General features: G+C 47.5%; 2 protein-coding genes and 1 non-coding gene across 4 annotated transcripts; all 3 read right to left on the reverse strand.

Moving 5' to 3' along the window:
• Positions 1 to 11,473: 11,473 nt before the first annotated feature.
• Positions 11,474 to 12,225, reverse strand: LOC123070551 (histone H3.2). The gene has a single exon (XM_044493800.1). The coding sequence runs from the start codon at positions 12,179 to 12,181 to the stop codon at positions 11,600 to 11,602; it is 582 nt and encodes a 193-aa protein (XP_044349735.1). The 5' UTR covers positions 12,182 to 12,225; the 3' UTR covers positions 11,474 to 11,599.
• Positions 12,226 to 14,637: 2,412 nt separating this feature from the next.
• On the reverse strand, positions 14,638 to 14,710 carry TRNAE-CUC (transfer RNA glutamic acid (anticodon CUC)). The gene has a single exon. It is a non-coding gene; the product is annotated as a tRNA-Glu (tRNA).
• A 394-nt stretch (positions 14,711 to 15,104) lies between these two features.
• On the reverse strand, positions 15,105 to 19,018 carry LOC123070552 (D-glycerate 3-kinase, chloroplastic). Of its 2 annotated transcripts, none has more exons than XM_044493801.1 (12): positions 18,725 to 19,018; positions 17,906 to 18,267; positions 17,301 to 17,380; positions 17,163 to 17,214; positions 17,015 to 17,056; positions 16,848 to 16,926; positions 16,617 to 16,648; positions 16,471 to 16,539; positions 16,314 to 16,388; positions 16,120 to 16,236; positions 15,978 to 16,028; positions 15,105 to 15,450 (listed from the first exon to the last, which is right to left on the reverse strand). In XM_044493801.1, exons 1-12 carry the CDS (start codon positions 18,873 to 18,875, stop codon positions 15,307 to 15,309), a joined length of 1,254 nt encoding a protein of 417 aa, XP_044349736.1. In that variant the 5' UTR covers positions 18,876 to 19,018; the 3' UTR covers positions 15,105 to 15,306. The 2 variants fall into 2 exon arrangements, with proteins under 2 accessions (XP_044349736.1, XP_044349737.1); XM_044493802.1 differs by lacking the exon at positions 18,725 to 19,018 and adding an exon at positions 18,346 to 18,533.
• Between the last annotated feature and the right edge of the window lie 3,656 nt (positions 19,019 to 22,674).

Here is a 22,674-nt window from a genome sequence, read left to right on the forward strand (position 1 = left end):
CTCTATCAAATCTCACTCTCGTAAGTGTCCGTGAAGGGATTGACAACCCCTAAGCGTTGGTTGCGAGTTGCTATCGTTTTGTGTAGGTACGAGGGACTTGTGCGTGGTCTCCTACTGGATTGATACCTTGGTTCTCAAAAACTGAGGGAAATACTTACACTACTTTGCTGCATCATCCTCTCCTCTTCGGGGAAATCCAACGCAGTGCTCAAGAGGTAGCAATGGCCCGCGGGGACGACCTACACACCATCAAATACCTCCCAATAAAACTCAAGGGACCGGCTCGACATTGGCTGAATAGCTTGCCAAACTCCATCAGAAGTTGGGAGAACCTGGCAGACGCATTCCTGGATAACTTCCAGGGCACGTATGTGCGACCAGTAGATGCTGACGATTTAAGTCACATAACCCAACAGCCCGGAGAGTCAGCCAGGAAATTCTGGACTCGGTTCCTAACTAAAAAGAACCAAATTGTCGACTGTCCGGATGCCGAAGCCCTAGCGGCCTTCAAGCATAATATCCGTGATGAGTGGCTTGCCCGACATCTCGTCCAAGAAAAGCTGAAGTCCATGGAAACCCTCACGACACTCATGACCCGCTTTTATGCGGGCGACGATAGTTGGTTAGCTCGTAGCAACAACACAACAAGCAATCCTGGCACATCAGAGGCCAGAGATAGCAACAGCAAGCCACGACGCAACAAACACAAGTGTCGCAAAATGGTGATAACACCGAAGACACGGCAGTCAATGCCGAATTCAGTGGCTCTAAGTCCGGTCAGCGGAAAAAACCATTCCAAAAGAACAATTCGGGCCCGTCCAGTCTGGACCGCATACTCGATCGTCCATGCCAAATTCATGGCACCCCAGGAACACCAGCCAATCATACCAACAGAGAATGCTGGTTCTTCAAACAAGCCGGCAGGTCAGGTGCCAAAAACAAGGAGAAAGGGTCTCAAAGCAATGACGACGAGGAGGAGCCCCGATCACCAAACAAAGGAGGGCAAAAAAATTCCCCCGCAAATCAAAATGTTGAATATGATAAACGCCATCCACATTCCCAAACCGGAACGAACGTGCACTCTTAGGGATGTCGACTTAACGGAGCCAGTTGCCCCACAATATAAACTATGGCTGATCACTTTTGATCGTACGGATCGTTCGACCAATACCAATCAGGGAAATTCAGCCACACTCATCCTTGACCCAATAATTGACGGATTTCACCTCACACGAGTCCTTATGGACGGAGGCAACAGTCTAAACCTATTGTATCATGATACAGTGCGCAAGATGGGTATTGATCATTCGATGATCAAGCCCACTAAAACCACCTTTAAAGGTGTTATACCAGGTGTGGAGGCCCGTTGCACATGTTCCATCACTCTGGAGATAGTCTTAGGATCACCAAACAATTACCGTACCGAAGAGTTAGTCTTCGACATCGTCCCTTTCCGCAGTAATTATCATGCACTGCTTGCACGAACCGTGTTTGCTCGATTTAACGTGGTGCCACACTATGCCTACCGTAAGCTCAAGATGCCCGGTGCGCGTGGCGTCATAACGGTTAATGGCAAGGCCGAACTCCACCTCTGCGCCAAAGAGTGTACAGCCGCCCGGATAGTAGAAGCAATGAAAGGCATCTTCAATCGAACCTCGAGTCGACGGCTAAGCTCCCGGACACCGTCAAGGGAGTCCGAACTACTCTGCGGCAGGATATCCCGGCTCGTCCGGAGCTCAATTAAAACACTCCGGCAGTAAACGGAGGCAAAGCTAGGATAAGCCACACAATGCGGCTTAACCGCTCCGTGGCACATAAATATCTTTTTGCACTATCTTTGCAGGTCCACTTTTGCGTAGGCCAGGACTGGCAGCATGGAAATGGCTCGAATGCGTAAGGGAATCCTTAGAGATCCCCCTTGACGACCATCCGGTTACACTCCGGACCCGCACACAGCCTCCTCCCGCTTGATCTCAGTAGGTTCTGAAATCGTATTTCTTTTTCTATCACATTGCTTGTATTCGTACGCATTGGCATGTTATTCAATTACAACATGTGGCTTTATATGACGCGTATCTACTGTTGTTTCTTACTGACACTCTTCGTCAAAATGGCATCCATACATCGTGATATGCCTTAATATGCCAGGGGCTTCATTGTACCCATAATGACGGCAATAAAGTCCGAACACCTTCGCGGATCTTCGGCACCCCGAACTTATAGCATTATATGCATCAGCTCCGAATCATGTCTTGGGTCAATAGTTTGGTTTGCCCAGCTCCCATGTTTTGCTGCCTTACGTTCCGCTATATCGGCTAAGGCGGCACAGGGAGAACTACTGCGATTGTGTCTCGGTTCTTCCGGACGAGCGCCTCAGTAGAGAAAGCCGAAAACTGACTGTCATGACACGACGAGAGCTGGTCGGCTGTTCGAGAGGTTATAAAATCTTTAAGGATTTCTTCCGCATAATGCCATAACTAATGCAGCATGCCATGGATCGGCTATTCTTCCGATCAGGTGCTTATAGAGCCCCTCGTGCGGTCTTCTGAACATCAGGGGCTGCACCTACCTTCCTTTTGTCAAACTCCTATGGCTAAGTGAGAGTCATAAAGCCCTATAGTCCGATTGCCTGGTTCGTTGTGCTGAACACCTCCTTCAAGGACCCAAAACTGGGATAAAGAGTGCTCAGGTTTATCCCGAACACCCCCGTACTCCCTACGTGGGGGCAGAAGCCGACGACTGGCCAACTCTCAGGATTAATATCTAAAACAGCCGCGCAGGAGGAAAAACTTTCAAATAATAGGCAATAAATAATAGAAATGACCTTGTTCAACATTACAAAGGACAACATGACTGTATTCATGGAAATATAATGTCACTGGTGCATTGCTCCGCCGCAAGGCGGGATCCTTTCGGGACACTATCATAATATAATTCGGGCTTGCGATGCCCCTTCCCCTCCAGTGGTCCCTCGGTCATCAGCTTTTCAGCATCCATCTTCCCCCAGTGCACCTTTGCGCGGGCGAAGGCCATTCACGCACCCTCAATACAGACCGGCCGCTTGATGACATCAAGTCGAGGGCAGGCACTCACAAGCCGCTTCACGAGCCTGAAGTAGCTGCTTGGAATCGGCTCGGCGGGCCATAGCCGGATAATCAAATCCTTCATGGCTAGTTCGGCCGCCTTATGTAGTTCGATCAACTGCTTCAGCTAATCGGCAAATGGTACCGGATACACCGGCGCTAGATACTGCGACCGGAAGAGCTTCTCTACGGTGCTCCTTTATTCAGCTCGATAGAATTGTGCGACATCAGGTATGCTACGTGGCAGCTCCGCAAATACCCCTGGAGAAATCAGAATTTAAATTATCAACTTGATTTTCTCCTTTCAAATACCCGCTTTGTATAGAAAAGGCCTTACCAGCCGCAATCTTCCTCGCCTCCTGGATTTACTTCAGGGCACCTTGGGCTTCCCCCCGGGCATCACTTGCGGCTTGGCGAGCTTGGGAGAGTTCGGATTCTTTCCCTAATAAACTCTGCTCCAAGGTCTCGCATTTCTTCACGGCCTCTTGAAGCTCTCGCTCAGCTTCAATAACACTGGCCTCGTGCTTTTTGCGAAGAGTCTGCTCTGCGGCTGCCTTCTTCTCGGCTTCGGCCACAACCTTCTTAAGAGCCTCAATTTCAGCCGTCGCCCCTAGAGCACATCATAAAAATAGTTTCATCATGCTAACTTATTCATTTGTGCTGAATGCGAACAAGGTTTCTGCATACCTTGGTTATCCTCCAACTGCTTCTTCACTCGGCCAAGTTCTCCTTCGGCCCGCTCCAGACTCTGCCTCAGTCTGGAGACTTCCGCAGTTTGAGAGGTGGCAGTTGCTACAGACGCCTGCTTTTGAACAAAAGAGAGATGCCATAAAATGAGTCTCCTGTGAACATATATTTGATCCTCTGTTCGGCTCTTTCTTTCACCGAACAGTGTATCATGGGCTACTACCTATACTATGACACTCTTCGAAACCCCACAAAACATACCTCAAAGCCCGTTATAAGGTTGATGCATGCTTCATTCAGTCCACTCTCAGCAGACTGAACCTTCTCAATCACCGCACCCATAAGGGCATGGTGTTCATCGACGATGGAGGCGCTTTTCAGCGCCGCCGACAAAGTATCCGGCACCTCTGGTTGGACAGAGGTTGCCGGTGGAACAGGCACACCCCCTCCAGCCGACGGAGACCGCCTGCCAGATTCTGGAGCCTTATTGGTCTCCGGATTGCGTCCGGTTGGGGGCCGAATTCAAGATAGCCCCCGCCGTCGACGTCCATGGGTGCCTTCTCTCCCATGTGTCCGGTCCCTGAAGTTTGACCTCCTGGCTCCGCCTTTACGATCTTTTCCTCCCCTCCTTGGCCTGGGTCCTTCTGGGACGAAACCTTGGTGTCATTCACATGTTTGGGGGAAGGGGCCTTCAGGGGTGTCCCGCTCTCCATAGCATCAGAGCCCAGTAAATCCTCCACGAGGATCGCTCGGTGCGGGACCTCGCCGGACTGCAAAAAGTATGGCTCAATGATTGAAATGTCATGCCATAGTGAGTCCGGACGCGTAAATGTGTTTGGATTTTATATACTCACGAGTTCACCAGGGGCTGGGCCCTGCGATCCCACTCTAGGCTGCTGTCAGCGGTGGCGGTGGACTCCTCCAGAAGAGGAGTTTATCCCCTCTTAGGTGACTCGGCCTCCAAGGATGTGGAGGCCATCCTTTTCTTTCTCCCCCCCCCCCCCGCGCTGGGGATTCGTCTTCCTCCTCCTCCTCGTCCTCTTCAGAGGAAGAACGGGCATTGGAGTCTTCGGATATTGTGTCCGAGGCGCCACGGCAATGGAGGCCGCCCCTGGTCTTTTTGGCCTCCTTCTCGGCCTTCTTCTTTGGCACCTTGTAAGGCGCCGGGACCAGCATCTTCGTTAGAAGTGGGCCGGCCGGTTCTTCTGGCAGTGGGGCCGGACAGTAGATCCGCCCCGCCTTCTTCGTCCAGCCCTAGGAGAGTTGTGGAAAACACATTAAGCAGTTTCCTCGGGATATGTGAATAAAACATATGAATTGCCAACATACAGTGACTTACCGAACTTGCAGGGCGGGACAGTTGGTACCGGCGGTCCTCGGCGGAGTCCGGCCATGATTTGCCGGACTTAAAAAGCACCTTCCAGATGTCCTTGTGCGAGGAGCCAAAAAGGTCCAGTAGGGTCTGGTGCTTGGCCGGATCGAATTCCCCTAAATTGCAAGCCCTGTGTTGACGAGGAAGAATCCGGCGAACTAACATCACATGGAATACATTGACGAGTTTGATATTTTTGTCTTCCATATCCTTGACGCGCGTGTGGAGCACCGACAGTTCGTCAGACGAAGAACAGTTCAGGCCCTTCTTGGGCCAGGACGTAAGCCGCAGGGGGGCTCCGGATCGGAATTCGGGAGCAGCGGCCCATTCCTTGCCGTGCGGCTCAGTGATGTAAAACCACTGCTGCTGCCACTCCTTGACGGAATCATTGAAAGTACCTGTTGGCCATGTGACGTTGGGCATCTTGCTCACCATGGCGCCTCCGCACTCGGCGTGTTCACCGCTCACTACCTTGGGCTTCACATTAAAGATCTCCAGCCATAAGCCAAAGTGTGGCGAGATGCGGAGAAAGGCCTCGCACACGATGATGAATGTCGAGATGTTGAGGAAGGAATTGGGGGATAGATCATGAAAATCGATCCCGTAATAATACATGATGCCGCGAACGAATGGGTGGAGGGGAAACCCTAGCCCGCGGACAAATGAGGGAGGAATACAACCCTCTAGTGGGGTTCCGGAGTAGGGACGATCTGTCCCGCCGTCGGAAGACGGTGGCTGATTTTCTTGGCCAGATACCCGGCCTTCCGAAGCTTTTTGATATCCTTCTTCCGGACAGTAGAGGCCATCCACTTGCCTCCTGCTCCGGATCTGGACATTTTTGGAAGACCTTTGTGGGCGGAGAAGACGAACGCTTGGGCGCTAGAGCTCGAGCGAGGGGGAATGGATGAGCAGAGGAAGAAGAGGGTGTGGGTGAAAAAGGGAGTCTTTATCCCCTTATAAAGGCAGCAGGGATCCTGCGCCTCCCCACTTGCCCGGTAAACTCGCTTATTCCCCAAGCGCCGCATTGATGGCGCGGTTGGGTTACCCACACCCGTATTGATGAGAATCCCATGATAAGGGGACACGATCTTTGATTCGACAAGACGTGCCAATAAAACCGCCTCGCGATATGTGCGGTGGCAGGTTGAGAAAAATGGTTCGCACAATGACCGGGCCGCGGCGTGATGTCACGCTATGAAAAGTTGTCAGCAGATTAGATTTGTGGAATATTGTACTCTCTACGATGGTATGTGGAATTTTTTTTGTAGAGCCAGACATGATCCTTATGTTCAAGATCTTCTATGGAGTATTCGAAGAAGGAACCCGCCTTGCAATGCCGAAGACAATCTGCGCGCCGGACTCATCGTCATTGAAGCCTGGTTCAGGGGCTACTGAGGGAGTCCTGGATTAGGGGGTCCTCGGACAGCCGGACTGTATACGTTGGCATGACTATTGGACTATGAAGATACAAGATTGAAGACTTCGTCCCGTGTCCGGGTGGGACTCTCCTTTGCGTCGAAGGCAAGCTTGGCAATCCGGATATGTAGATCTCCTTCTCTGTAACCGACTTTGTGTGACCCTAGCCCCCTCCGGTGCCTACATCCGTAGGACAACAACAATCATAATCATAGGCTAGCTTCTAGGGTTTAGCCTGTACGATCTCGTGGTAGATCAACTCTTGTAATAATCATATCATCAAGATAAATCAAGCAGGAAGTAGGGTATTACCTCCATCGAGAGGGCCCGAACCTGGGTAAACATTGTGTCCCCCGCCTCCTGTTACCATTAGCCTTCGACGCACAGTTCGGGACCCCCTACCCGAGATCCGCCGGTTTTGACACCGACAGCCGCCCAAGTTCAAGCCAGAGTAGCCGCCGCAGTACGACGGTGCAGCAGATCCCGCGGGGTTCCTCTGGGTGTACGCGGAGGCCATCTGGGCGGCGGGCGGTGATGACAAGGTCATGGAAAATTGGCTCCCTATGGCTCAGAGGCGTGCCTCGCTTCTGGCTACTCAACCTGCCAGAGTCTTTGGTGACCTCTTGGGAAGAGCTGCGCAATCTCTTCATCACGCGCTTCATGACACCGGTGCCCCAAGTCATTGCGACCATCCTCGACGGGTCGCAGGCACCGGCATCGAGCCACCACGCCAAGCAGCTCTTCCGGCAAGCGGGGGTCGTCCGGCCGCAGCAAGCAGCTCCCACGGGCTGGGCAGCGCCCCAGGCTGACCTCATCTTCTACTCCAGCGATCACCCCTGGACCACGATCGGCGCAAGCGCGCTTCCCATGCTCTGCACCCCCACCATCTGCAACGTTGCAGTCACTAGGACCCTCACCGATGGCGGCGCCGGCCTCAATGTCCTCTCCGTGGAAGCCTTCGGTCTGCTTCACGTGCCTTATGACCGGCTCCTCCCCACCAAGCCTTTCTCGGGGGTGGTCGACGACTCCACCTCTCCTCTGGGGCAGGTCCACCTCCCCGTCACCTTCGGCACGTGCAACAACTACCACACCGAGCTCATTGATTTCGACGTCGCCCGCATCGGCCTCCCGTATAATGCCATTCCCGGATATCCGGCCCTCGCCAAGTTCATGGCAGCGACTCACCCCGGCTACAACATCATGAAGATGTCGGGGATAGACAAATTACTGTTGGGCAATTGATAGAAAAGCACATATTTATGACGATGTTCATGGAAATGATCATGTACATATGCATTATGTTCGTGACAAGTAGAACGACTGCCTGCATCTACTACTATTACTCCAACAATCGACCTACTCCTACCTGCATCTATGGTATTAAGTTCATGACGAACAGAGTAACGCTTTAAGCAGGATGACATAATGTAGATAGAATAAAACCAAGCAATGTGATTGAACCTCGCCGTTTTACCCTTAGTAGTAACAATACAATACGTGCCTCGCTACCCCTTTCTGTCACTGAGTGAGGACACCGCAAGATTAAACCCACTATAATACACATCTCCCACTTATGATAAATCAATCTAGTTGGTCAAACCAAGCGGATAGATCAGAGAGAAATACAAGTTGTAATAATCATACATAATAAAGTTCAGCAAAGACCCAATTACTTTTAGTGAATATTCCAATCATAAACCCACAATTCAGCAAATCCCAACAAACACACCGCAAAAGAGGATTACATCGAATATAACTCCGAGAAGAACATTGTATTGAAAATCAAAGAGAGAGAAGAAACCATCTAGCTAATCACTATAGACCTGTAGGTCTGTGGTAAACTACTCACATATCATTGGAGGTGCAGCAAGGTTGATGTAGAAGCCCTCCGGACCAATTTCCCCTCCGGCATAGTACCAAAAAAGGCCTCCAGATGGGATCGCGGAAGAACAGAAGCTTGTGGCGGCGGTTGCTTCGGGTGGCTCTCAGTGGTTTTGGGAATTATGGGAATCTATAGGCTTGGAAATAGGTCAAACGAAGCTGCGTGGGAGCCATAAGCTCAGGGGGCGCGTTGTGTGAGCTTGTGGCTCTTTCGTAGATCTTCTCCCCTTCTTCCGAAGCTTCTAGGGTCCCTTCTGATTCAGAAAAAATCACCGGAAAGTTTCATCGTGTTTGGACTTTGTTTGGTATTGATTTTCTAAAAAATAAAAAACATGCAGAAAACAAGAACTGGCATTGGGCACTAAGTTAATAGGGTAGTTCCCAAAATGACATAAAATTGCATCTAAAGTATGTAAGATTGATAATATAATAGCATGAAACAATCAAAAAATATAGATACGTTGTAGATGTATCACACACACACAGTCCGCCATGCTCGATGGCAACTCCGCATCAATGAGGCAGAGCGCGGCCACCCTGATCGAGGAGATCGCAATGGAGGCGGACGCAGAGGCGCTAACACCGTGGTGGATGGGAATGCTACCAACCGTCGGTAGCTCCACGTCTTTTGTGTCCAGCTGCAATGACTACGAGGTCGGACTGTTCGGTTCAATCGTCGACCTGACCTCCATTGACGGCCAGGTGATGGTCTCCAACGGGGAGTACGACGTGCAACACACACGTGCGTACTTCCAGTGAAGAGTAGACTAGGGCCGGCTTTAATTTTCTAAGTAAAAAAACTCAATATCAATGAAAATGTAGTGTCCATTTTTGTTTGATGCATCAGGTTGGATGACTTGCTCTTGTAAAGTTGTTGGCCAACACATCCAGACATGTCTGTTTGAGGTGCAACTTTGAAGTTGGTTGTATATCTCTCTAGTTACTAAGCTCCCTTGAATTCCTTGCCTCTGGTGGCTCGGGGTTGAGGTGAGCGTTGTTGGGCCAAGTTGTCAATGTGTGTTCGTTGCTTAGGTGTTATGTATAACAATTTATTATTGTTTTGTCTCTCAATTATAAAGTATATATATATATTATACTCCTTCTGCTTCTTTTACTTTGCATATAAAATTTGTCTTAAGTCAAACTCACTGTAAGTTTGACCAAGTTTCCAATTTTTGTAACATTCACAATATAAAATCAATATCATTAGATATACTCCCTCCATTCCAAGATATAAGTTGTATCAGTTTTTTGAATAGTCAAACATGTGCATGTTTGACTAAGTTTTTAGAAAAAATATATCAATATCAACAGTATCAAATTTGTATCATTAAATCCATCACGAAAAGTATTTTCATATTTACTTATTAATTTATTTATATTGTATATGTTGATATTTTATTTCATTATCTTGGTCAAACACACACAAGTTCTATTTGCATGAAAACGGATACACCTTATATTCCAAAACGGAGGGAGTATCATGGAACATATTTTTATACTATAATTATTTGGTATTGTAAATGTTTGTATTTTTAAACGTAAACTTGGTCAAATTTAACAAAGTTCAACTTGAGGCAAACCTGATATGCAGAGTATAAAGACCCCCCCCCCCCCCAAGATGGGCATGGTGTATAGGCGCACGGGGTCATTTCTTCCTTCATGAATAGTGTATTAGAATCAAATAACAAACCAATTTAGAAAATATTATTTTTCTTTTCATGTCCATGTTAGCGTCCAAAACTTGCACGGCAATTTTCATGGGAGACGGAACTATAATCTTTCTTCAATGAAAAAAATAAAGTTTAGTAGTCGAGAAATGTCAAAACTGTGTCGTGCAACTTGTTGTGCTTTTACACAAATTGAGATGCTTGGGCATTCCACCTAAACATTTGTAGATAACATTTAGACATGAATATGTACATGGCTAATTTTTATCACAATTTTTTGACATTTATAAAAAAGAAATTGGTGAACGGGAGCAAATGTTCCTGAGAGTCGAATTGACTATCAAAATATATACCAAAAGTTGAAGGCTATGACTTTTACATTGTCTGCAAGAGACCGATGGCAGATATCTCATCCAACTTGATTCGTCAATGCATTTCAATCCGTTGTAACATGTGCAAATTAACCATTAGGCTAACAATTTAACCTATAATCAACAATGATATGTAAGATAATCAACGGGCCGTCATAAATCAAGTACAAAATAAACATATCAAACTTAACTCACGACCGAAGAACGACGGGGCAAAGCGCGTGTTACACTCTAGTTCACATGCATTTCTAACCATTTTAGCAACTAATCAGGTTATCTAGAACTGTGCATGAGTTAAGCTTAGCTAAAAATTAAAATACTAAAATATTTTTTTGGCAAAAAAAAAATACTACTCAATTCAATGATGACCCTCCATGGATTTGTCTGTAGAGGGAGTTTTTTTTTTTGGTGAGGAAGCTGCTGAAAATGCTCTCTGCACCACAAATAAGCTGACGCAACAATGTGTACCTTGGAACCAAACCGGATAGGGCCAATTTAACACTTAACTAGAAAAATGATAAATCGTTTAAACTGGTAAAGGCCACTTATCGCTCGAGTTCTACCATTCATCCATCATGAAGACAGCATCTGGAGCTAATATCGCGACCAGTCGCGCGCCTATCTCGTCCGAGCGCGCCTGAACAGGCGAGCTCCGGGGTTCCAGCAGGCCGATATGCTCCTGCATCTTGGAGCAGTCGCGCGGCAGAACGATATGCGCATGAGCACGTCTCCGGCTTCCTCGGGCGAGCTGGGAAACGGCGAGCCGCGCATCGGAATTGTTTCGCTTCGCCTGCCGGATGGAATTTGTGGCGTCTTCTACCGTCGGCTTACGTGGTGGCGGCGCCGGTTTGTTTCCCAGGTCTAGGTGGATGGAGATTGGAAGATTCCTGTTGTTTATGCAAATTCTAGGAGCAACTCCGGTTCAGATGCAGATTGTTCAGTTCCCAATGCCCAAACAACATCAACAATTCTGAACAGATGATTAAGCAGAGAGAAAGGTAAACAGAGCTTTTTCATCCATATAATAACTTAGAGAACAATTGATACATCCATTGCACATACTAAAAACTACAGCACGGCTAGATCATGACACGATGAGACGCAGGAGCGAGAGGGCGTCTACGCGCGCTCCCCGCGGATGCGGCGGGCGAGCTGGATGTCCTTGGGCATGATGGTGACGCGCTTGGCGTGGATGGCGCAGAGGTTGGTGTCCTCGAAGAGCCCCACGAGGTAGGCCTCGGCGGCCTCCTGCAGAGCGGAGACGGCGGAGCTCTGGAAGCGGAGGTCGGTCTTGAAGTCCTGCGCGATCTCCCGGACGAGGCGCTGGAAGGGGAGCTTGCGGATGAGCAGCTCGGTGCTCTTCTGGTACTTGCGGATCTCGCGGAGCGCGACGGTGCCGGGGCGGAAGCGGTGGGGCTTCTTCACGCCGCCCGTCGCCGGCGCCGACTTGCGCGCCGCCTTGGTCGCCAGCTGCTTCCGCGGGGCCTTGCCGCCGGTCGACTTGCGCGCGGTCTGCTTCGTGCGGGCCATTTGCGGATCTGGGGCGAGGGAAGGCTGGGGAGTTTGCTGCGCGGTGGCGAGAGAGTTCGGCGCGGTGGTTTGAGGATCTTGGGAGGGGTTCGCCGGGGTTAAGTAGGGGCACGGATTTGGCCGGCGGGCGCGCGCGTACCATGAAATCTTGGGGATTTGGGGAAGCCTCATCGCGCCGCGGCACCGGAGGAACGCGGGGCTGGGTCAGCCGCTGGATTAGGGAAGGTTGGACGGTGACGATGTGCGCTGGAAGGTTGGCCATCGATCGCGATCCGTGTGACTAACCGTGTGCTGTTTGCTCTCTTGGCGTGCCAGCCGTCGGATCGTCATCCATGAGCCCGTGTGCAGTGCTTGGCTAGCACCAAAAATGCTACACTAACGGAAAGCTGTTACGGGCTGGTCTTACGGACCCCTTGCTCGCCAACCCCCCTCCTGATTTTCACCGCTGGGCCCCCTTCCCCCTAATCTTCTCCAACCATATTTTGACACATGAGTCCGTAACATCTCCCCGGCAGAGATATGTCTGTAAGTCTAGCATTGCTCGGCTAGCACTACCAATGCGAGAGCTCACTATGTCCGGCCCAGCCCGACCCGGCCCGGCCCGGACCGAAAAAGCCCGACCCGGCCTGGCCCGACGCTACCCCCGGGCCGGGCTCGGGCCTAGTTTTTGAGCCCGAAGGTCGGGCCAGGCCCGGGCCCGTCGTTTTTGCCATTTTCTGAAGGTTGGGCCGGGCTCGGGCCCAGAAACACAGGCCCGATGGTCGGGCCGGGCCGGGGCCGGGCCTGAGTTTTTTGTGTCGGGCTTGGCTACGCCCGGCCCGAAACCCGGCCCGGCCCGAGGTTTGGCCAGGTATAGGTCATGATTAAGGAAAACATTTTTTTTGGAGCATTTATTTCCGATCCAAGGGAGTAGTATTTTTCATACGACTAATTTTAGTTTTTTTTTTCGATAAAGGTAAGGAAAACATTTCTTTTTTTGGAGATATAATTTCCGATCCAAGGGAGTAGTATTTTCCATACGACTAATTTCAGCTTGTTTTTTTCGATAAAGGGTGGATTTTATTAACTCAAAATGTAGTATCAAGAGGATACAATACAATGAGCACACACCCGGCCTCTGCATAGTTAGGGTGCACACAGCCAACAAAAACTCACGCGCACAAAAACACGCCAGCAACAAAGTCATATAGGACCAAAGCTATGTATAGGCGATGAAAAAAGAAAAAAGCCTCAAAGACCATATCCGCGATGGGCAAACTAGAGAAATGCCCGTATCCGCACCATTCATCTCATGACACCATACGGACGACGAGGTTCTTCAACAGCAACGCCTTCAGGAATGGAGCGACACTTGAGCGTCGCCATCACCGGATCCAACCACCAAGGCTAGGATCTAGGTTTTCATCCTGAAGAATCAGTCTGAGCATTCCGAACAATGCCTTGAACAAGGTAACGACATAAAAATGTCGCCATTGCCAGGTATACCCAACTCGGGGCAGACCTAGGCTTTCGCCCTGGCACTCAAAGACCAGATGCTCAAGTAGCACCACCATCGAAGTCACTGACGTGTTGTCGCCACCACTTTTCCGCAATACCAGCAGCTACATGCGATGTGACCGCCACCGCCGCACAACCATCCCTCTGCATCAAGACATCGTTCATAGTTTGCATATCCCCGCCGAAATCGACCATCGGATTTGTAGAGATAAAACTCTCACAAAATCTATCGATGATGATAATCCGCAGCGAGGCCACTGCCGCAGGCTGAAGTGATCACCACACATAGCCTGTCATCGAAGAGACCCCGGGTTTACCATGCCGCAATCTGGACGAGGGAACCGGAGGCGGCTAGCAGGGGCTCTCTTACGAAGATGTAGGAGCTCGGACAAAGGCAGGCCAGCATGGACTTACCCCTAGATCAACAGATCAGTGGGGCTGCCCGTTGATGTCGCGCGGATCGACACCTGATCTGAATCAGGGCGCTTGAACCATATGCACCTGCGCTTGCTGTGACGGCCATCATGCACCGATGGACGGCGAAGAACGGCTTCCTCCTGGACAGCACAGGACGGGAACTACACTAGGCGCCGCCAGTGCCGCCCAAAGTCGCCATCACGAGATCACCATGGATGGAGGCTGAGCCACACCCGCGGAACGCCCCACCGCCACCGTACTTGGCCCCAGCGCCAGCTTCGCCGGCGGTGGCCTCCGGTGGCGGCGAGACGGGAGGCAAATTGGTTGAGCCCCCGGCGGTTGAGATGGGATCCCCCGAGTCTCGAATTTTGATGGTTCATTCTTGCTCTCCCAGAATTACTAGTGTCAGTTCCACAGACAAGAATTACAGTTTATAATGTTTGTATATAACAGCTTAAGAAATAATATTATATTATGTGGCGGAGGGAGTAGTTCTTTGCATGTTAGTCTGGAACCTTTTTGATTGGTCATTCTTGGCCTTCCTAAAATAGTTGGGTTGAATTTTTTTAGTTATGTTGATTTTGCATTTGATGAAAATGGCAATTCGGTTGCATACATATATATGCTATGTTTTTACGCTTAATTTTTGGTTGAAGGTCAATTAAATTTCACTTGAAATGTGAAAAGACGCTGCCTTCAAAGCAGCAAAAAAATTCCGTCGCCGGGACTTGAACCCGGGTCTCTCGGGTGAGAGCCGAGTATCCTAACCACCTAGACTACGACGGATTGTGCTCAATTTTAGCTAGTAATCTATTAATACACAGTCATTCAGAACGGAAATGGAATACAGAAATATATAGTCCATGATTGCCAAACCTATTGTACTTCCGTCTATGTTTCTTTTTCTATTAGCGCACTCTTAGCTACAAACAGAAACATACTATCAGCGATAATTTAAAGCTGGTAGTAGCAATTAAGACGAACGGATGCGCTTTCATGATGGCACAAGAAAAAAGCGCAAGAGAATGTAACAAAAAAGAAAAAACTATTGCGATACAAAATTTGTGCCTTATCACCGAATGCGTATACAATGAAATGCGTCGGATGATTGCCCCTAGAACATAATCAGATAATTCGCAAAAACGCTAATTTGAAAACAAACTTAGCACACAGAGTGACATAGGAAGAAAAATGGGATGCCAGTTTCTTTAAATAGATAGCAAAACTTGATATACATCGAATTTACATGTTTAGGATATATTTAAGCTGTAAGAAACAAGAGGACGGTGGTGCTTGCTTGGCAGAAGTGGTCTCAGAAAGATCAGAAATCCCAAGCTCAACCACTAAGTCAAGATATCCATTTCAGAATGTACACTCAGCACTCAACTACCAGAGATAGGAGTCCTCTCTTCGTCTATGTCAATGACCAGCAGATGGTCTTTCTTCGCGCCATTTGGTCCTTCTTTATATAGTGTGGGCAAATATGCATGGTATGCTGGTAGGTAGCGTGATACAAAATCCATAACCTGCAAGAATTGCCAGATTTCATGACACCGCAGTCAACAGCATAGCAGAGAACAGTCATCAATGGATAAATGAAACACGATGCAGAGGACAACTTCGATGCTTGATATAAGTGGTTCACTGAAGACTTTAGATAAGTCAATCAAGTATGATTTGATAGACAGGTAAAAAAAAGTAATGATTCGATAGCCTTGTCCAACTATGGTGTGAAATTATGGCACTGGTTTGTAAATACTTTTGCATCTCGGTATTTTTGTTTGCTCAATTGTCCTGCTTTATTTTATTCAGAAGACAGGCTTTTGTCTGTCCTGATTTGGGAGATGCACTATCCAGTTTGGTCACAACTCACAGCTAAGAACTCAGAAAGAGCCGTTCCTTGACAACCGGTGCCAACAAGGATGTGTGCATCACTCGATGCAGAGATAATGGGGGTTTCCCTCTTTTCGAAAGAAAAGTAGGGCACCGACAAATGATCCAACTGGAAAGGAAGGTCAGTATAATGGACGAATCAGCTATATGAGAAACACACCTCCTCGTCAGACATTCCTGCTTTACCATCAGCTCTCATAGCTACCTCTGCCTGCGATTAAAATAAAAGCATCAGAAAATACCAATTTACTGTTCTGCTGTGCACACTGTAGGATCACTAGTCAGATAAGTCCAATAACGACCTGTAGTCTCCACTGAAATACACAGTTAGGCTCCTTAATTTTTATGACAATCCATGACTCAATGAATCTGTCCCACGCGTCATAGTATGCTTCTAGGTTCTTATTAACCACCTCCAGCTGAAGAAGGAAATAGGTTCAAGTCATATTAACATAACACAAACAAACCAAATAATGTTATGATCCCAGAAACTCACCTGAGGATCCACTGCTGTTACAACTTCATTTGGAAGAGGTTTAAACCCAAGCATCCATCCTTCAAAGAGAACAACCTACGACAGGAAAGCAGGCATGCGAGAAGTTGAAAATCACATGTCTCAACTCAAAATGTTATTCAGCTAGACATGTAATTACCTCTGTAGGCCCTTCAACCTCTGGCCATGTCGAAGGGTCAGCCCGGTCACCTCTTCCACCAAAAGCGGACTACATGGATATCTGAGGTATATCATTGGCTACTCAATTATAAACTCAGGTACGCTAAGATAACTGCAACCTTTTACCTTGTCATACCGTGGAAGCTTCATCTTCGTACCTAAATGTTGTTAAAAACAACAGTAATTTCAGTGACAATATATATATAAACATGAATCTATGATGGAGTTCTTAAAAAAAAAATTGGACACAGCACCCTTAATAATCCAAAGAATACAGAAAATAGACTGCGCAAATGACCATGAAATAGAAACACAAAGGATTTGGACAAGATGCAGATACTTGTTCACAACCGGTACCTTCCTTTGTTAGTTTGATCAGTGACTCAAGTGTGTCAATTGAGAACTGGAGATCGTGGCTTCCGGCATTTCCACGAAACTGTAAAGTTTTAGTCAGGTACTCTCAGTTCATGTTACAGCGTCTAAAACAGAGGTAGTACAGTGGGCTAATGGGGGTGTTCTTGTACCTCTAAAAGAGCATTTCCAGCATGTGTTTCCCTCAGTTTACCCTGCACATATGTATCCATAGATCATCACTGATATTTCAAAAGATATGCAGAAAAAAAATGTAATTCCAGTACAGAATTTAATTGCTCCATATCTGAATATTCATGCCTGTTCTGCTGCAGTCAAATAGAAGTCATCGATAGACAATGTGGCAGAGTTCCTGAGGCACACAACAGTTTGGCTCTTAAATTCCATTCATAGAGGCAAAGAGAACACATGGTAATCAACATGATGAGAAGGACTCACCTACCAGAAACCCGAAAAAGATAATCAAGAGCGAAAACAAGAGTTGTCTTCCCGCTGCCTTGGGGAGCGCTGACTCCAATCTACAAAACAGAAAGATGGTCCATTTATGAAACACGGATGAGCAGAACAACATTTTTGAGTACCTAAATCTATTCATTCTTGTAACTTGATATATATACTCTGGTATCATATTGGTAAGTTTTCTGAACTTGTGCTACTCTTGATTTATACACAAGAACCACTTTCATGGTAGTGGACATTGGACAGCATATGCTTCTGATGATATTTGTTTGGCTAAAGGCAAATGCAGTAGCATCTGGCGTGTGTGATGCAAGAACCACTTTCATGGTACTCTATCATTTTGGTACGTTTTCTGAATTTGTGGTAACTTTGATATATGCTTCTGATTATATCTGTTTTGCTGAAGGCAACTGCAGTAGCATCTGGCGTGTGTGATGCAAGAAATAATGCACAAGAATATGTGCTCTGTCCATCTGGCCGGAAAATGCCCCCAGAGATGCTCTCGACACTAGAGGACACAGTTATACCATGAACTAATGAGGTGAAAACTGAGAAGAACTAGTAGCATTGAATCAAATACATACCACTAATGGCGGGATCTCGTCGCCGTCGTTGTACTTGGACCTGTGGTCGGCGACCTGGTCCTCGCACCAGAGGAAAACGGGTATGTAGAAGTGGTATATCCTCGACTTCTCGGCGTCCGTCAGCCGGAGCTCGTCGATGCGGAACAACCGGCTCACCTGCGAGCCGCACCACAGCCACCGGTCGATGGACTCGGCGATCCTCTCCTGGGTGTAGCCAATCCTTTCCACCAGCGGGCCGCTGCAGATGAACTCGTACAGGTCCTGGACGGCCGAGATGAGCGCCGGGGACGAGGCGGGAGCGCCGCGCGCCGGCGTCAGCGACCGCCCGGCCGCCGGGCTGTGATCCGGGCATGCGAGAAAAGCTGGCGCCAAGAAACCAGAAATTTTATCGTATCAGCGCAAGAAGCAATCGCCTTGCGTTGTGAAGAAAGAGAGATTACCATCCATGCAATTTCAAGGACCCGAATGAGAATGATCGAGCTAACAACAAAAGACCAAATGGATCCGCAATGGACTAAACTCTGTATCGACCAGAGAGAGGGGACAGTTTGTACGCCCCGTTAATTAAAAAAATCAAACGAACAAAAGAATAGCATCCACCGTCCAAGCGTTCTTATCCGTTTCGCTGAAGTTGCGCAGGCGCCGGACAAGATGGGCAATTTTTCCATAAACAAAACAAGCACGGCAAAAGCCAACAGTGCATGGCAAGTGGCAACACGGCACGAACCGAGCAAACACAGACGACGGATTCCACCGAACGCACTGCTGGCCAACCGTCTCTCCTGTGAAAAGGAAAATGGCTGGGAGCGCCGGCCTAACCTTTTCTTGATGGAGTGGCGGCGGTCACGGTGAGTGAGCAAAGGGCCGCGGCCTTGGGATGGTAAGCTTTGGCGAGGAGGGCCGGCGGCGCGGATGAGGAGACCGCGGCCGACGCGGAGAGCGGCGGCGGGGCGGCATGGAGCGGCGTCATCTCTCCTGGTCCCGAGCAGACGACACGAAACGAGACGAGGCTGGACTGACGTGCGTAGAGAGTGTGCAAGATTTTGGGGCGGAGGAGCGGAGGGGATTTTTCAGGATTGGGCGCGGAGTGCAGGCGGCCTCTCGATGCAGTGCGTGCAGGGCGGCACGCCAGCGGTCGCTTTCCAAAGCCAAATGCCATGAAAAAAAATTCCTCCAACTTACAAGTCTTCAAATTTTTCAGAAAGAGGATGCTGCAGAATTTCGGATCAAATTCAGTTATAGGAGTATTCGTGAGTGTAAGAAGAATAATTACTTGCATTTTCCTATCTTTTTTTTTATGTTTGCATTTTCCTGTCTCATACGCTCTTCTAGGTCAACTACAACAAGGCTTTCATGCAAAAAGAAAAAGAGAAGAACTCGGCTCCAGTGAAGGAGGGTGATGATGGCGGCATGATTTCAGCTCGTTTCAGTTGTACCCCATTGTATTTTTTTTATCTGTGTACTGCTTTTAATTGTTATCAATAAATGATTGGGCTTTTCGCAACAAAAAAACGTCTTTGCTTTCTGCTTGGGTTTTCTCCATGGTTCTTTCTGAATGTTTACACTTTCTCTATTGGTTACTCAACGGGTCGTTGAGATTTTCTCCCTTGAATGCAATACACCAACCCTTTCTCTATCTGGGCTCTCAACATATTATTCTCCTCCTGAAGAGAATCCCTTCTTGACAAACACTCCTTTTGGTTACTCATGAGGCCATTGAGGTTTTCTCCCCTTGAATGAAATACATCAGGATTATTTAAACATTCTTCTTACCCCTCCCCCCTCCCCCCCGCTCCCGCGACGCGCCCCGCGCGTGTGTCCGGAAGCCCTAGATCCGCCGCCAGCGCGAGCACCCCCTCTCGGCTCCTCATCCCCCTCGCTGCAGGCACTGGGCAAGGCCCGTGCGTCGCAGACGGCGGCGGGGCCTCTCCCTCCCGTCCCTATCCAGGATTTCGGCTGCACGGGCGACCCTGCTCATGGGGACGCGGGGTCCGACTGGGTCCCCGGTGGCAGTGATGCGTGGATCCGGCGGAGGCTGGTGATACGTCTCCAACGTATCTATAAATTTTTTATGTATTCATGATATATTTATAATATTTTACATGATTTTGGTATGATTTGATTAGAACTATCCCGGACTGACACTGTTTTCAGCAGAACTACCGTGGTGTTGTTTTTGTGCAGAAATAAAAGCTCTCGGAATGCGTCAAAAATCAACGGAGAATATTTTTGGAAAATATAAAAAATACTGGAACGAAAAGCTACCGGAGGGGAGTCCTAAGGCCACCACGAGGGTGGAGCCCCCCCTAGGGCGCGCCCCTGCCTCGTGGACTCTCAGTGGGCCCCCTTGACGTGAAACCGACGCCAACCCTTCCTATAAATCCTAAAAAAACAGAAAAGAAGAGAGATCGGGAGTTCCGCCGCCGCAAGCCTCTGTAGCCACCAAAAACTAATCGGGACCCTGTTCCGACACCCTGCCGGAGGGGGGAATCATCACCGGTGGCCATCTTCATCATCCCGGCGCTCTCCATGACGAGGAGGGAGTAGTTCACCCTCGAGGTTGAGGGTATGTACCAGTAGCTATGTGTTTGATCTCTCTCTCTCTCTCTCTCTCTCTCTCGTGTTCTTGATATGGCATGATCTTGATGTACCGCGAGCTTTGCTACTATAGTTGGATCTTATGATGTTTCTCCCCCTCTACCTCTTGTAATGGATTGAGTCCCTTTGAAGTTATCTTATCGGATTGAGTCTTTAAGGATTTGAGAACACTTGGTGTATGTCTTGCGTGGGATACCCATAATGACAATGGGGTATTCTATTGATTTACTTGATCTATGTTTTGGTGGTCAATTTGTGGGTTCTATGACATTGGGAATCTATGCATAGGGGTTGGCACACGTTTTCGTCTTGACTCTCCGGTAGAAACTTTGGGGCACTCTATGAAGTTCTTTGTGTTGGTTTGGATAGATGAATCTGAGATTGTGTGATGCATATCATATAATCAAGCCCGCAGATACTTGAGGTGACATTGGAGTATTTAGGTGACATTAGGGTTTTGGTTGATGTGTGTCTTACGGTGTTATTTTACTACAAACTCTAGGGCTGTTTGAGACACTTATAGTAATAGCCTAATGGATTGATCGGAAAGAATAACTTTGAGGTGGTTTCATTCCCTACAATAATCTCTTCGTTTGTTCTCCGCTATTAGTGACTTTGGAGTGACTCTTTGTTGCACGTTGAGGGATTGTTATTTGATCCAATTATGTTATCATTGTTGAGAGAACTTGCACTAGTGAAAGTATGAACGCTAGGCCTTATTTCTAAGCATTGCAATACCGTTTTCGTTCACTTTTACCACTTGCTACCTTGCTGTTTTTTTATTTTTAGATTACAAAAACCTATATCTACCATCCATATTGCACTTGTATCACCATCTCTTCGCCGAACTAGTGCACCTATACAATTTACCATTGTACTGTGTGTGTTGGGGACCATCTTCATCCTATGCCTCCCACAGATTGATAAACCTTAGGTCATCCACTTGAGAGAAATTTGCTACTGTCCTACAAAACTCTGCACTTGGAGGCCCAACAACGTCTACAAGGAATAAGTTGTGTAGTAGACATCAAGCTCTTTTCTGGCGCCATTGCCGGGGAGGTGAGTGCTTGAAGGTATATCTTTAGATCTTGCAATTGAATCTTTTAGTTTCTTGTTTTATCACTAGTTTAGTCTATAAAAGAAAACTACAAAAAAATGGAATTGAGGTTGCCTCATATACTTCGTCTTTTTAATGTCTTTCGTGAAAATGATGGAAACGATAATTGTGCTCAATTGCTATAGGAAGAATGCAATAAAATGTTTGGCATACAATCTTTGAATGATGAGCATGATTGCAATGTTGTTAGTATGAATTCTTTGAATATCCATGATGCTAATGATATGCAAAGCTACAAGCTTGGGGATGCTATGTTTGATGAATATGATATTTTTAGTCCCCCAAGTTTTGATGAGAATTTTTGTTATGATGAAAGCATGCCTCCTATTTATGATGATTATGTTGATGAAAGTGGGTTTGGAAGAGTGTCAACTTTAGGAAGTAATGATCCCACTATTTTGAGGATGTTGACTCTTATAAAATTTATGAAAGTGGATTTGGAGAGGTCATGACTTTATTTAGTGATGAATCCACTATTTAGGAAGAGGTTCCAATTGATTATGAGAACAAAGTTTCTATCTATGATGATTATTGTGATGACATGTATGCTATAAAGAATAATGATAACCATGAAACTTGTCATCTTGATTTTAATTTTCAATTGGATTATGCCTGGTAGGGGTGGCGGCACAGCGGCGGCGGCCTTGGCCAGAGGCGGAACCAGGATTTATCAAAGCCTAGGGTTAAACCTAACTAACTATCTAAAAAAACTAACTGACTATCTAAAATAAACTAAGTGACTAAATATAAGTCAAATACTCCCACACACACCAATGTGCGTTAGAAGTATGCCATAAATTCACATTGAAAATGAAATATAAATTCATTATTATCATGAGAGGAAATTCCTTAAAACAACTAGTTTAACAAATTGCATTATTGCAAAGATAAAACCGCATATCTAAAATCAAGAAGTTGGCATAGACTAAGTCAATTGTTCATATGAAATTTGCAACAAGAAAAGAGAGAGAACATATTATACCATTAACACAAAGACCACGAGGTAGTAACCCCTTGTGTTTCCTCATTTTCTGATAGCACTTTATAATCTTAA

The sequence above is a fragment of the Triticum aestivum genome, chromosome 3B (genome assembly GCF_018294505.1).
Source record: "Triticum aestivum cultivar Chinese Spring chromosome 3B, IWGSC CS RefSeq v2.1, whole genome shotgun sequence".
Lineage (NCBI taxonomy): Eukaryota > Viridiplantae > Streptophyta > Magnoliopsida > Poales > Poaceae > Triticum > Triticum aestivum.

Excerpts from the sequence above, each read along its gene's own strand:
- LOC123070552 (XM_044493801.1), bottom strand. The coding sequence starts at position 18,875 with ATGACGCCGCTCCATGCCGCCCCGCCGCCGCTCTCCGCGTCGGCCGCG. Across the intron at positions 16,927-17,014 it reads CTGGAAATGCTCTTTTAGAG|TTTCGTGGAAATGCCGGAAG; the intron begins GTACAAGAACAC and ends AAAACTTTACAG. Across the intron at positions 16,029-16,119 it reads TATTTCAGTGGAGACTACAG|GCAGAGGTAGCTATGAGAGC; the intron begins GTCGTTATTGGA and ends TTTTAATCGCAG.
- LOC123070551 (XM_044493800.1), bottom strand. The coding sequence starts at position 12,181 with ATGAGGCTTCCCCAAATCCCCAAGATTTCATGGTACGCGCGCGCCCGC.